The following is a 13,632-nucleotide window of genomic DNA, read 5'->3' on the forward strand; positions in this document are numbered from 1 at the left end:
AACACGGAGCCCTGCAGCCAAGCTGCTCTCCTGCCCCCCTCCACGCACCCCCAAAGCATCAGCAGCGGCAATGGTGCTTCGGGATGACCCTCAGCATGAGGATGCTGAGGCTGGCTCTCTGTTGGAGCAGGGTGGTGGATGTGGCCACCATGGCTTTGGAGCTGCTGTGGAGCCCAAACCCCCAAGAACTGCAGAGTTCAGGGCTGCCCCTGGGGGCTCATGCACCCCAGCAGCTTTGTGCTACCTGTACGCGTCCAGCCACCACCTGGTAAGTTGATTCCCAGCTCTTTGCCTCTAAAAATAGACCACAAACAGCTTTGTATGTCCAGGGTGAGGTTGTAAGGCAGTGTCCTGCACTGCCCCTTGGCTTTGGGGTTTGTGTACACACTTGTTTTAGAGCCTGCAAATAGCACAGCCTCGCTCCACCCCAGCTGAGCACCGAGGGCTGGCAGTGCCGGGGCTGCTTAAAAATAGGAGGGAGCTCAGCATGCTCCTGGGGAACCAAAGTTCCTGCCCTAAGCAAGCAAGGAGCAGGGGATCCTCTGCCAGGTGCTGTCTCCTCCAGGCTCCTGCTGCCCTGCCAGGCACAGCATGGGCAGCAGGGACCCCACTTGTTTGCCCACGGGGACTTTCATCCCCGCACCACAGCCCCGCAGCTTGAACCTGACCCCACAGCGATCAAGGGGGATGTCTTCGACCCGGCCTCTGTATCCAATTGATGAATCTGTGGCCATTCCCAACAAAAAAAGCAGCTTTAGAAAGAATAGCTCCCCCAGGATCACTTTGCCCAGGAGCCCGCTGGGCTCACAGGATGCCAAAACCACTTCCCACCCTCCCCACATTGACTTTTTCCCTAAATTACCAGAGCTGTGCTTAACAGCTGTTTCCTGAAATCTCTAAGCTTGACACATCCTTGATCTGCACCTATCTGCTACTACTGTCCCTTCACTTTTTCAAAAATCTCACCGGAGGAAATCCTAAGTTTATTCTGCCTCCAGCTACGGAGCCAGGTCCTCGCCCCAGTTACTCAGCCAAAGCTAACCAACTACCCACAGCAAACCCATTACTCACAGCTTTCTTCCCCCAGATACTCACTTGCCAAAGTATAGGATTGTTTCTGGTCTAATGGCTCCATCCAGGTGGATGTGAAGTTCTACCTGCAGTAAAATAAAGAGAGATCAGTGATGTACTCTTAGAGCTGCAGCAAAAGCTTACAGGTAGGCGGGTGGTGCTAACGCAGGTATAAATGCAGCTAACAGAGGGCAAAGTCATGAAAAGGAAGCGCAAAACCATTCAAAAAAAAAAGATTATTTTTTAATATCTAAGTATTGTCCAATTACTTTCTTATTCCTACTGCAGGTCACAGATTTAATAGATCTTGCAAACTTATCGTGTCTTCAGTAATCTGCACACTGCTTCAGGAACTGTCCTACCCATACTTAGCTTGCATGGCTTGGAGTTTGGGAAGATTAAAAAACAAAAACAAATAAAAAAAACAAACAACAAAACCAACCCTCAAACAAGCATCGATTAACTTGATAAGAGCATCATTACACAAGAAGTCAGGCTTCACTTCCACGAATCTACTCCGGGTTTATTGGTAATTATCTGGCATTATCACAGCCTGCAGGATTTCTAATGCTACACACGGAGTCCCAAGGTACAAGGTGCTGTAAACAAAAGGACAAGAGCTGCCCCACAGTGCTCACAAGCTTCTTTCAAAATAAAATGGTTAAGTTAAAATGGGACAGTAATTCAGGTCACGTTGAAATCCCGTTTCCTTATTATTGCTTTAACAATGGATTTTGGAAGAGGAGCCACAGAAAAGAGCCAGTTTTTTCCATTAGGCAGCTGTGACTTTGGAGGGACATGACAAATATATGACAAATGTAATTTGGAAGTTGAGCTGGGAAGGAAAATCTTAGCTGTAAAACGTTACAGCTAGATCTTATTTCCAGAACTACCTGCTTTTAAGCAATAGAATAGCCTACTATATATATATTATATATATTCAAGGAAGGACAATCTGAAGCACAAAGCAGTTACTGGGAAGGAATGGCTGCAGGACCGGCTTTGCTCATTCCAGGTCTTTCAGATGTGGATGAGTTGAGGCATCTGAGTACTAATATGCCCAGAGACAGACCGCCACATTGCATGGGACACGACTGGGGCCATTACCACCTAGGAAATAGGTTTGTAAGAGGTGGCTCAGGGACATTTTCTCTAGTCCCATAACGCCCCGTGCAAGCCAGGTGTGCTTGGTGCCCAGCTCACGGTCAGGGTTTTCAACAACCAGGGCTGCTGCAAAAGGCCAAGGCTGCTGGGGTGCAGCAGCACTCAGGTTTGGAATATGCGTGGGATGGCCGTGAAGCTACTGCTGAGATGGTACATGCAACGGTGCAGCAAACACCAGGATGCAAAGTGCAGGCACCAGGCTCGGGGCAGCGTGAGCCACCGACCCTGTGCTGCTGCAGCCAGCCAGCCCAGGGGCCAGGAATATGCCCACAGACGTGGCAGGCTGTAAAAGGATATTGCTGTCACTTCTCCTACCCTTAAGACACGATCTGAACCTAGAGAGATGAAGATTTTTAAAGGGCAAAGCTTGATCTTTCCCCCTGCCCAGAGTTGTGCAATTCTGCTTACGAGGACTAAATGTCCCGAGAAGCAGCAGATAAAATAACAGGCTGTGGACACGATCCGCGCTGCCAGATGTGGACGCCTGGCACGTTTTCCACTCTTGAGCTCCGATTCCAATTTCAAAACCATGCGAGCTCCATTCCTTGAGGTTTTCAACAGCCCTTGTGACCCTCCTGGTGGAGTTACAGGCTTGAGACACGCTCGCACTGATAGGAAAACCCAGCAAGCTGAACCCACCGGGGTCTGCATACCCCAAACATCTCTCGAATGTTCCCTACAAGAACATCCCAATGTGACACTTCCAACAACGGGAAAGCAAATTTAGTGGTGTCCTTCACCATGCAAGCCACCTCCTGCTGCTGCAAGTGAGATGCTCATGAAGCAGCAAGGCTCTGACACCAGCGGGCTACTGCTCCACGAACGTGCATTTCTTGGGGCCTGGAGGTACCTAAGCAAACCGCTAAGAGCCTTGGACTCATCCTAAAACTTTGTGGGGTTGATCCCAGGGGTCATTTCCTGCAACTAGCAGCTAACGTTGGCTATTTAGATTCCTGGGACATTTAGGCAAAGAATTAAAAGCCAGCCCACGAGGGCGAACGTGAGGGCTCAGCTTCCCAGCTGCCTCCTGCTCCGCAGGCCCCGGATCCGCAGGAGGCTGCAGAGCTCCGCTGCAGCTCTCTTCTTCTGTGTTTGCTCTGGGCAAACAAAGCCTAAGACTTTTGCAGATGGAAGTGGGTGACACGACCTTGCTTTAAGCCCAGTGCCCAGATAAAGATGAAAGAGGTTTCACTGAGCCGTGGCTCCATGAGATGCTGCCTGAGCAGAGGCCAGGCGGAGCTGGGAGACCCACACACAGGGATCTCACCCCGAGCCCTCTGGTTTATCTGAGGCACACGCATTAATGGGGATCTCCACATTTGGTCCAGGACCTGAGCAAGTCAATAAAATCCCCCCAGTTCTGCTAAAGAGTGGTCCAAAGCCCAAGCAATGAGTTCAAAGGACACGAAATGCCCAAACGTGTGTGCTCTCGGCACACAGGACTCCCAGCAAGGCTGTCGCAGCAGACAGCACTTGCCGTTTCTATGCAAAAATAAGCAGTTTTAGATCAGCCCCAGTGCCTGGCACACTAGGGCAGTTATCAGCAAGACGTTGTGGCTTTAAGCAAAACAATGCGAAGCTTTAAGAGTTCTGGCTTGACCTCTCTCTTCTGAAAACATTGTCATGTTTTATTTTCAGCCTAATAACCTTCAAAATAAACTCAAACACAGAATACGGTACTGCAAACAAACACGTTCCAAGTCGGATTATTTTCAATTTAGTAAAATGAGGAGGAAAAAAAATTAAGTAAACATTCAAAGCGTTTCCAGCTACAGCCAACCCACCAGCACTTCTCTCTTATTCTACAGTTTGCTCAGCGGACTGCAACAGATCAGTTCGCTGCTCAGCTTGCCTGCTACGTGGCATGAAAAGCACCATCCAGCCCGGGGCACTCGAGGGAGTTTGCAAACCAGGTGTTTGTTCTTTTTCCTTTAATTTTGTTTTGATACAATGACCAGAGTCAGCTGGTTGGGGCATAAGCTGAAGAGCCTTAATGCCAGGGTAAAACCTTCGCCTTTTTATTTTGATCATTTCTAGCAGATGTTCATTGATAAGCCAGGCAGCTCCTGAAGTTTCGTAATTTTAAAACCCTAGCAGTGACTTTGGCAAGGATTATTTATCAGCACATTAAGAGGTGATAATCTGAGGTTTGCTTTATTGATTTCAATAACTGAGTGATTACAGCTCTAACTGGTCAAGACACAAGGCAGAATAACAGTAACAGAGATCAAAATTCCACAAGAGATAAGATGAATGCTAACCCCTGCAAAAAGAATGAACTGTGTTCCCCAAATATAGATTATTTTTTTCCCCAAATATAGATTTTTTTTTTCCTGGGAGATACACTCCCAGGAGCTAAGCTGTGAACTTCATAACCTCGCTGTAAACCCTCATTTTGGAAGCAACACGTGAGGCTGGACCAGGAGGGATGTAAGGCAGAAGAGACACGGTATTATTCCCAAACCCGATGAAACCCCTAAATGCCTACTGGCGGACAAACCTGGGGGTTTGAATCTTTAAAAGAGAAACAGGTCGGACTGCAAGACCCAGGCGACCTGCTGCTCCGTGCAAGAGATGTTTGTGCTTTCTAGGGAAGCATTCACACGGTGTGTTGTGGCTTTGGTGGCTGGCCAGGAGGATGCTGAGCGGCGTTTGGTGCCACCCCTCATGGCACCAGCGACTCAGCCTCCCTGCACAGAGCTCCTGGTGCTGCTGGGCCATGGGATGCTGATAAGAGAAGGGGGCTCTGGGGCATCCCCCAGGGACAGCAGCGCCGTGTCCCTGCCTGAGCCGTGTGGGGCTGGGAGAAGGCAAGCCTTCGGAGCAATAAAACCGAGTCCTTGCCCTTCGAGTGGCACCAACCGGCCTCAATTAATGCCATCACTGACGGGGTTATCAGGGAATGTGCCTGCGCTGCATACTGGAGCACGAGCACCCACAGCAGTGCTCAAAGCACGGCAGAGCCCGATGCTGCCGGGGGTCCCCAGTGCGCTGCCAGCACCATGGCTCAGACAGCACCGAGCTGGCTGTGCCGAAATAAACTTCATCCTCCTCAGGGCAGCCAGCGGAGACCTCGTGCGAGGGAAAAGCAGTGTGAAGGCAAGGGGTGCCCAGCCAGGGAGTGCTGAGAGACCGGTCGTATCTCTCTGCAATTACCAGCAATTTATTATTATTATTTTAAGCTTTGCACCCAAGACAAAAGACCTGTACTATCTGCTCAGCACAGCTGGGCAGCTCTGTCTTACATAGCGGGAGGACAGGACCCTAGAGCAGAGCTGGCACCTTCAGTGACTCCTGGATTGGGTCACTTGGAGCTCTCCTGGCCTTTGATGGGGACACCGACATCTACAGCGAGCTCAGGGACACCTCTCCCAGCCCCCAGGCAGGAAGGACACACTGGATACAACTATCTTACTTTGGATGGGGGTCCCCAAAACACCCCAATGCACACCGTGGACAAGCTGCTGCGGGGCTCAACCACCTGCCCAAAGCAACCTGACCTTATTTCGGGAGCAGCCAGCAGCAGGGCTGCAGTGCCTGTAATGGGGTGGGGGCCAGACACCAGGAGCTCCCACTCCTGCCCCCCGCAAGGCTTTTAGGGCTGGGATTTCAGCTGTGTCAGGCTCCCCATTTTGATGGCAAGATGAAGGAAAAGCCCCCAGGTAACCCACAGAAGTGGCAGGGTGACCTGCAGGATGAGTGCCACATGTCCCCAGCCCCCTGCACGGACACGGGCTCTGCTCGGGGTTCGGAGAGCCCGGCCTCAGAGGGAAGAGGCTGATGGTTGGTGTCCTCAGTCTTTTCTGCTTTTTTATGGCCTACGATAAGCAGGGGTCAAAGTCACCCCGCAGCAGCCCCAGCAGCTCCCTGCCCGCCCGCTGAAGCAGCTGGGAGTCAGAGTGTTCCCAAAAAGCGGGTGGCAGCCCCGGCCCCTCGCCCGGTTACCAGAAACGTCCCTAACGCACAAAACTGGCCGTTCCCAATGGCAGAGGGTCCCAGGGGATGAATAGGGGTGATCAGGACTCATTAACTGACTTCAGATCTCGTTTTTTTTCCCAGTCCTGACTTAGCAGGTTCGCAGGACTGAAAGGGACTGCCTGACTCATGAAATCCGGGCTCGTAATCGCCGACAAGCAGACAGCACAAGTTTGACCTTAGCGCACAAACACGGCGTGGTTTCCCCAGGTCTCTCTCTTCTGCATCCTACTATCCCACACAGAAAAATCAGGAAGAAACACGACTGAAAGGAGAACTTAACTTGCTTCTTTCGGACAAAAACGTAAAACCGCTGGGGTAAACCAACAGCTTTTGTTCTCAGCAGAGCTGATGAAATGCCAACGTCTCCTAAAACTGAAGTGGCCTGAGAAAGGCTTTAACCACCCACAGATATCAGTGCCCCCTGAATTTCGGTATCAAGGTTTGCCTGCTGGTGCATGGGTCGCCTCCCCTGCGAAGGAAACCTTGGGCAGCAACCGACTGCGGTGTGCGTCAGACGTGCGCACGGAGGTTTTTCCAAGTACGCCACGCTGCTCTGCTGCAAGCTCAAACGGAGAGATAACTGGTTTGGGAGTGGTGGGGGATGCAAACAGTAGAAAAAAATATAAAAAAAAACACCCACTCAAAACCACGCTCTGAGGTTTTCATAGGCAATCTTCTTCCCCAGGAAACCACACACACTTGCTGCCTCTCACGTTCTCCCAGAGCTGCTGGGAGACCCCACACTGCTTTCTCTGTCTCCTCTGCCCCTGCCCACAACCCACAGAGCCCAAAGACACCCAAAGAAGAAAACCCCTTCCCCATGTGCCAGCTTACCCAAGACCACAACCCAAGAGCAGAGGTTCCCCGAGGAAAAGGTAATGCTCTGCCACCAGGTAGGAGGCTCTTGCTGAACACACCTCTCTCATCTTCTTCCCTCTCACCTCTTTTATAACCCGATTAAGAAGCACATTACTAGATGATCCTATCTGGGGGATATTTATACAGCAAACAGTGAGACTGGAACGATGGAGCACCCTGCGATAGCAACCACCGAGATGGTATCTCAAGAGTAACAGAACTGAGCGCTTAAGAGACTGAAGAGAAAGGAAGAAGAAGAAAAAAACTAAAAGCGGTGGGGCTGCCGGCCCCCGCAGGGACTTGCCACCCGCCCAAGAGACCGTGCCCAGCGGGGGTCCCAGCGCCTCGCCTGCCCCGGGGTGCACAGACCCCGGCCGGCACAGGCGGGTGGCACGGCACGGCACGGCACGGCACGGCACGGCACGGCACGGCACGGCACGGCACGGCCCCGGTGCTCGCCCCGGCTCCCAGCCGGGTGCACGACGGCCGCACAGAGCCGGTGCACGGCGCACGGCCGGCTCCCAGCCCGGTGCACGGTGCAAGGACCTGGTGCGCGGGGCAAGCACCCGGGGCACGGTGCACAGCCGCACAGACCCGGAGCACAGCCGCACAGACCCGGAACAGGGCTCCCAGCCCGACAGCACCGCAGCCGCCTCACCTTGGGCCCCTCGAAGACTCCCAGCCCCTGCTCCATGCTGCCTCCGCCGCCTCCTCTGCCTCCGCTGCCTCCCCCGGCCGTGCCCCGCCCCGCTCCGCCCCGCGCAGCGCCGAGCACCGGGGGGGGGGACCCGAGGGGGCCCCCGGGGGCTCCCCGCCCCGCCCCGCCCCGGCACCGCTCCCCCCAGGCGGGGCTGCACGGGGCCGGCACCGGCTGCGGGGACAGAAAGCGAGAGGACACATCCTGCCCTGGCTGCGGTGCTCAGCCGGTGCGGGGATGCGGGTTTATGGGGGTTTAGCCCCAAAAGAACTGCCTTGTTCTTCGGTTTTAAAGTATTCAGCCCTCACTCCCCTTTTTCTGCTTGCGAAGGCGCTGCTCGGCTGCTCCCTTGTTTTGCCTGATGGCTTTTCAGGATTTTTTTTGGCCCATTTTACATCTCCTGCTCAGAGTTAATTCTTATTTTTAGTCCCCCAGCCACGTTTTCTGCTTTACCTCCCTCCTTGCTCTCCCCCAGCAGAGTGAGGGCGTTCGCCCTCGTGGGCTTGCTTTTAATTCTTTGCCTAAATGTCCCAGGAATCTAAATAGCCAACGTTAGCTGCTAGCTGCACGTGGCAGCCCACATCGCCGAGGGATGGTGGTGCAGAACACCCTGCTCCTCCCCGCCTGCAGCACCGGAGGAAGCCGAGCTGCACTCGAGGAGCACCCGAGGGTGCAGGAGCAAGCAAGCTGCTGCACGCCTGGAGCACCCGCAAAGCAGCACCCATCCGGCACATGCCAAGCTGCAAGGCAGTGGTCCTCCCTGGTCCTCTGCGAAACGTGCCCTGGGTCCTGAGCTGCCCAGAGGGCGCTGAGCAGGCAGGCAACGTCCCACAAATCACTGCTGAGCCAGGGACCTTGGTTTTGTCCTGCCCCACTGGAGTTCACCCGCTCAGGTGAGGCTGTCCCCAGCCCTCAGGGCTGATCTGCGGGGACCTTTGGGCACAAAAGCCACGATATCAGTGTAAAACCCGATTATTACTTGTGTGGTATGTAAGCACACAGAGCGCTTGGAGCCGCAAGCGTGAGCGCTACCACAAATGGATGGAAAATAAAGTTCCCTCTTCTCCTTGCCCGGCTGTGTTTACAGCAGAGGGACAGTGTTTGGGAAAGCCTCTGCGGGGGATTAGCAGTGCTGCAGCCCTACACGGGGGACGAAGAGGGCTGTGTGCTCCGCCAGCACCGCCGCACTCCCAGCTCCACCACGGGACATGCTGCACAGACCTCATTCCATGGGGAAACATCACGGGTGATCCCTGGTCCCTCTTCCCTGGCTTTGATGGGATTTCTGCCCCAGAGCCACGTAGGCACTGGGAAAGGCAATTTTTCAGCTCCAGTCCCGAGCTAATTTGGGTGAGCGCACTGCAGCAGAGCCTGTGGGAAGAGCACGGAGCCAGGCACAAGGCTCGGCTGTGGAGGAAAGCTCAGCAAAACGTCCTCTGTCATCAGCAGCACCTAGTAGAGGTGCCCTGACCACCTGCCACATCCGTACCGCCCAGCTGAAAGCCGAGGTTAAATGGCAAAACACATCCTCTGCGACTCAGCAGCTGGCAGGGAAGGTAACCTCCAGCTGCAGGGCACAGGGACGGCGGTGATCAGGAGCCCGCGGGACGCAGCCATGCTGCACCGGGCCGTGGGAAACCAGCAGGAATGAGCAGCGGGAGTTTTCTGTGCTAAAACTTGTGATTTCGGGAGCCACCAAGAGGTGGCATTTTCCAGGCTCCCAAAGCTTTATGAGTGTTGAATTTGGGTAAACCTCCCGCTGTGTGTGCCCAGAGGCTCTGAGCAGAAATTAAATGCTTGAACGTGCGAATTAGGGTGTGAAATCAAACCGCCCCTTTGAGTTTCAGCTCTCATGGCCTATTTCATCTATGTCATGGGCTTTTTAGCATCCACTTGGAAACATCTGCTTCCCCTGAAGAGCATCGCATGCGTGGAGGTCTGACTTCTGGAGCAAAACAGCCGCAGCACGAACGGGCCCAGGGTGAACACACCGGGCTCCGCCGGTCCCCTGCACGCACAGCCGTGCTGGCTGTGCCACCTGCACCGGGAGGACAGAGGTCACTTACAGCATTTATTTGAGGTTAAAGGAAATCACAAGGAAAAAGTGCACGGGGGTAATTTTCTGCCAGGAGAAAAGTTGTTAGCAAAGGTCAGGAAGGCGAGAGTTGCTGAGCCGGCCCAGTGGACTGGGGACCGGCGTGGTGAGGTGGGGTTTTCTTCCTGCTGAGCAAGTGTTTCTGTCTGCAGACTCAGCTTTTTCCAGGAGTCAGCATCAGGACTGTTATTGGGAGCACCCAGCTCTGCCGGAGCCTTAGAAATGAGGCTTGGGCTGGTCTGAATTACCCGGATCCACTGCATCGATCTGTACTGCTGGCCTAATCAGGCAGTCGCCGTGCTGCTGATATGAAGTGAATGCTTTCCTGCTGAGAACATCTCAGCCCTCTGCAGCCAGGAGGCTCGAGCAGAACAAAGGTTTGTGCCACTTCATGGCCAGGGCTGGTTTCCCACCTGGGACACTTCGGTTTTTTGGTTTCTCACCCTGGAAACCAGCGGGGCTCAGACAGGGACCTGCCTGATCCCAGCAGCTGCTTGCTTTCCTCGGGCGCTGTTTATCAGCCCAACACTTCAGGTCCCTGTTGTTCTCCCATTTCAGTCACACCTTTAAATCCCTCCTACAAAGGAAGATGTCCCCGCGTTCGGCTCAGCTTTGGGGAACGGCGCTTCCGAAGCAGGGAGGGGACCCAGCCCCGCAGCACCAGACACTCCCCATTCGGAACAGAAAGCGAAACAAGTCAGGGCAAAAACTAGGGTGACGAAGGGCCCCAGTGTGGTTTTGCTTGCTTGGTTCACATCACTGCCCCGAGTTCAGAGGGAGGGAAGAGGGACAGGGGCTCACCTTCAGCTTGGGGGGCTCTGGGCACACACCGGGACCGTCCCTGGGGGAAGGAACAGGCTCTGCATGGCCTGCCCACGGTGCTGGTCTGCCCTCGACTCTCCTCTGAAGCTTTAGGAAAACCCCAGGCAGTAAATTAGAGAGGAAAGTGTGATCTTGGTGGATACTCCAGCACTTATTTCGCAGGGGCTATATTTAATCCTGCTCCATTTTTCTTGTTTCCACAGGTGAAGACCAGCTGGGAGCTGGTTGCTGACACCTGCTTCCCCCACAGGCAGCTTTCCAAAAATACTGGAAGTGTACTTGTGCCAGGCTTAGATTTTCCCAGAAAAGACTTGTTTTCACACCTTTGTTGGCTTTTGTTGTTGTTCTTTAAAAAAAGAAAAAAAAGACACTGAAGAGTATCACACTGCAGCCCATTATAAGTGGCCAAGCAAGGGAAAAGTGTTTAAATTCTATCAGTAAGGGATTGTAAATGCTGATATCACATATAAACATCACACTTTTGCAAGAGTGGAAACTCTCAGCCCAAACACCCATTGCAAAAACGCTTGAGGCAAAGCCCTAACTCACATCAGTATTTCTCATTTAACTTCTGCAGCTTCCCTGTGGGGCCAAACTCTGCCCTGTGCTGAGCGCCCCCCAGTCCCTGTGCTGGAGCCACTCATTTCCAGCTGGGAAGCCTCAGGACCTTGCACAGTTAACAGGAAAACACAAAGAAAGCCCCCTGCTTCTCCAAAGGGACTTCATTCCCACACCACACTTGGAGGAGTGGAAGCAGCCCCAGAGCTGAGAGCAGAGGGATGTGCTCAGCTGCACTGGGGACCTGGGGGGCCACCGAGCACCCCTCAGGGCTGGCAGCTCCTTGGCCTTGCCCAGGAGATGCTGAACACCTGGGTGATGGCAAGTGCCTGGTGCTGCTCCAAGGGCGGCCACAAGGCTTGCTCCACTGAATGCATCGCTAGCCTGAAAATTGGAAAAAAAAATAGTTTTTTCACAGTGGAAAAAAAAAAAAACAAACTACTGATAGGTACCCTAAGGTACCAATGGTGTTGTCCCAGGGACACCAGGGTGTGCCCAGCTGGGTGACAAGCTCACGGGTGTGCAGGCACACTGCTATGTGCCGGGGCACAGCCACCCGCAGAGCCATGTGGGGTGCTGCGAGCTCATCCCCTAAGTGGATTACAGATAAAACGGCCAACTTGCACTGGGCCGTGCTGAGGTATTGCGACCTGTCCTGGACATCTCCTGGGCCAAAAGGCAGCTCCAGGGCCCCCAGAACACTGGCACAGCACAGCTTAGGTGGTGAGGCAGCAGAGAAAAGGCAGGGAAACAATGTCACTGCTTTGTGCCAAGGAGAAGAGCAGAGGCCTGGGTATGGCAGTGCTTCAGACCTGGAACCGCCTCCAAGGCCTGCTCAGAGCCACAGGTTACCCCAGGACAGCAGGAGCCTGCTCTCCCCCAGCTCACACGGAGCACTCAGCACCTGCAGGTGAGAGCAGCTCACAGTGCCTGCAGCGTGGGGTGTCCGTGCTGTGGCTCTCTGCATCTCCAAAACCAGAGCTCTCCTGCGGGTCAAACCTGCCCAGAAGCAGCAGCACCATGCCCAGACCAGTGCCTGCTCAGCCCCACGGCACGCCAGGACCATCCTGCTTGCAAGGAGGAGCAGGAGGAAGGGTGCCAGGTCCCCTCCCTGCACACTTCGCTAGGAAATGCTGCAAGGAGCGGGGTGGTCACAGAGCAGCACAAATACAGCTCCTGCAGCTAAGTGCAAGCCCAGCTGTGGCTGCTTAATGCTTCCCTATTCAAACCCATTTCTGAACAAGTGATCAGGAGGCACACAGCTGATTTTATCTCCTCAGGACGGGGCCCAGAGAGCTGAAGCTCATGCACTTTTACACGTAGACAAAGCCCTGCAGAACAAACTCCACAGTGCTCCCGCAGCTCTTCCTCCCATTATCCAGGGCTGAGCAGAGTGAACTTCCACAATCCCCAACCACTCCAGCCCTGAAGGAGCTTGCTCAGGCTTCACACCCAAGCACCACCTGCAGTCCCTGCATGGGGCAGGGCGACACGAGCCACAAAACCTCTCCAGGCTGCTGCACACACACCTGGCAGCCGCCCATGGCAGAACAGCCTCCTCCAGAGCAGAGGATAACCCCAGGCACGCAGGGTCTCTGCATGCGTTGAGCAACCCCAGCATAAACCAGGTAATTGGACTATCAGTGCTCGGCCATATTCTGCCACCCGGGCACTAAAGGACAAAGTAGCCCTGAGGACAGCACCTCTCCGGCAGCCTGCGGGGCTGGAGGTCAGCACCACAAATCCCCATCCCTGCTAGAGCAAAAAGAAGGAAATGCTCTCACCCAGCCTGACCTCCTCAGGGATGCTTCGGTCGGGACGGAGCAGTGAGCACAGCGGAGTAACATTGCCCCCCTCAGACACTCCGTAACATCGCAGCTGCATCCCCAGCACGGTGCTGCCACAGGAGGAAAACCCGAAGCCCAGCAGGCAGGGCCCAAGGGGACCCGGTGCCACCTCTCAGCCCTCCCCAGTGCCAAGGGAGCACTTTCTGCAGGCTGTTCCCTCCCCCCCCCCCCAGGGCTCCACACAATTAACTTTGTGCTTCTGCACCGGCTTTAACTGGGCTCCCAGCCCTCCATCACAGCATTCGGGATGGGGCTGTGTACTGGGCCTGGCTGGCATGAATTAACTCCTTTTTGATGCCCTATGTGGGGCTCAAAGGGCTGAGATAACAGTCAATTTGACCAAAACACTTGCAATTAACATACTTAGTTGTGAGTCACCATGTTTTCTGGGTTGCTGTTAGTATTTTTCTATGTGACCATATTTTATATGATCCATGCCACATTCTTCCTTCTACTGCATATCAGGTCAGAGGCTGTTAAAGTTTTTTTTTTCTTTTTTTCTCTCCAGTTTGCTGTGCTGTAAAGCACTGGCCTTGAGCCTA

General features: G+C 54.1%; 1 protein-coding gene across 2 annotated transcripts in view; it reads right to left on the reverse strand.

Annotated features, from left to right (window-relative positions):
• Positions 1-7,834, reverse strand: part of ADA (adenosine deaminase) — a 20,925-nt gene extending 13,091 nt beyond the window's left edge. The window contains exons 1-2 of one of the 2 annotated variants that reach the window (XM_050714059.1): positions 7,730-7,802; positions 1,096-1,157 (exon numbers count right to left, since the gene is read on the reverse strand). In XM_050714059.1, coding sequence (XP_050570016.1) covers positions 1,096-1,157; positions 7,730-7,765 — 98 coding nt within the window. In that variant the 5' untranslated portion in view covers positions 7,766-7,802. Of the gene's footprint in view, positions 1-1,095; positions 1,158-7,729 lie in introns of both variants that reach the window. The other variant, XM_035548471.2, reaches the window with a different exon arrangement.
• Between the last annotated feature and the right edge of the window lie 5,798 nt (positions 7,835-13,632).

Source organism: Cygnus atratus, chromosome 16 (genome assembly GCF_013377495.2).
Source record: "Cygnus atratus isolate AKBS03 ecotype Queensland, Australia chromosome 16, CAtr_DNAZoo_HiC_assembly, whole genome shotgun sequence".
Taxonomy (NCBI): domain Eukaryota; kingdom Metazoa; phylum Chordata; class Aves; order Anseriformes; family Anatidae; genus Cygnus; species Cygnus atratus.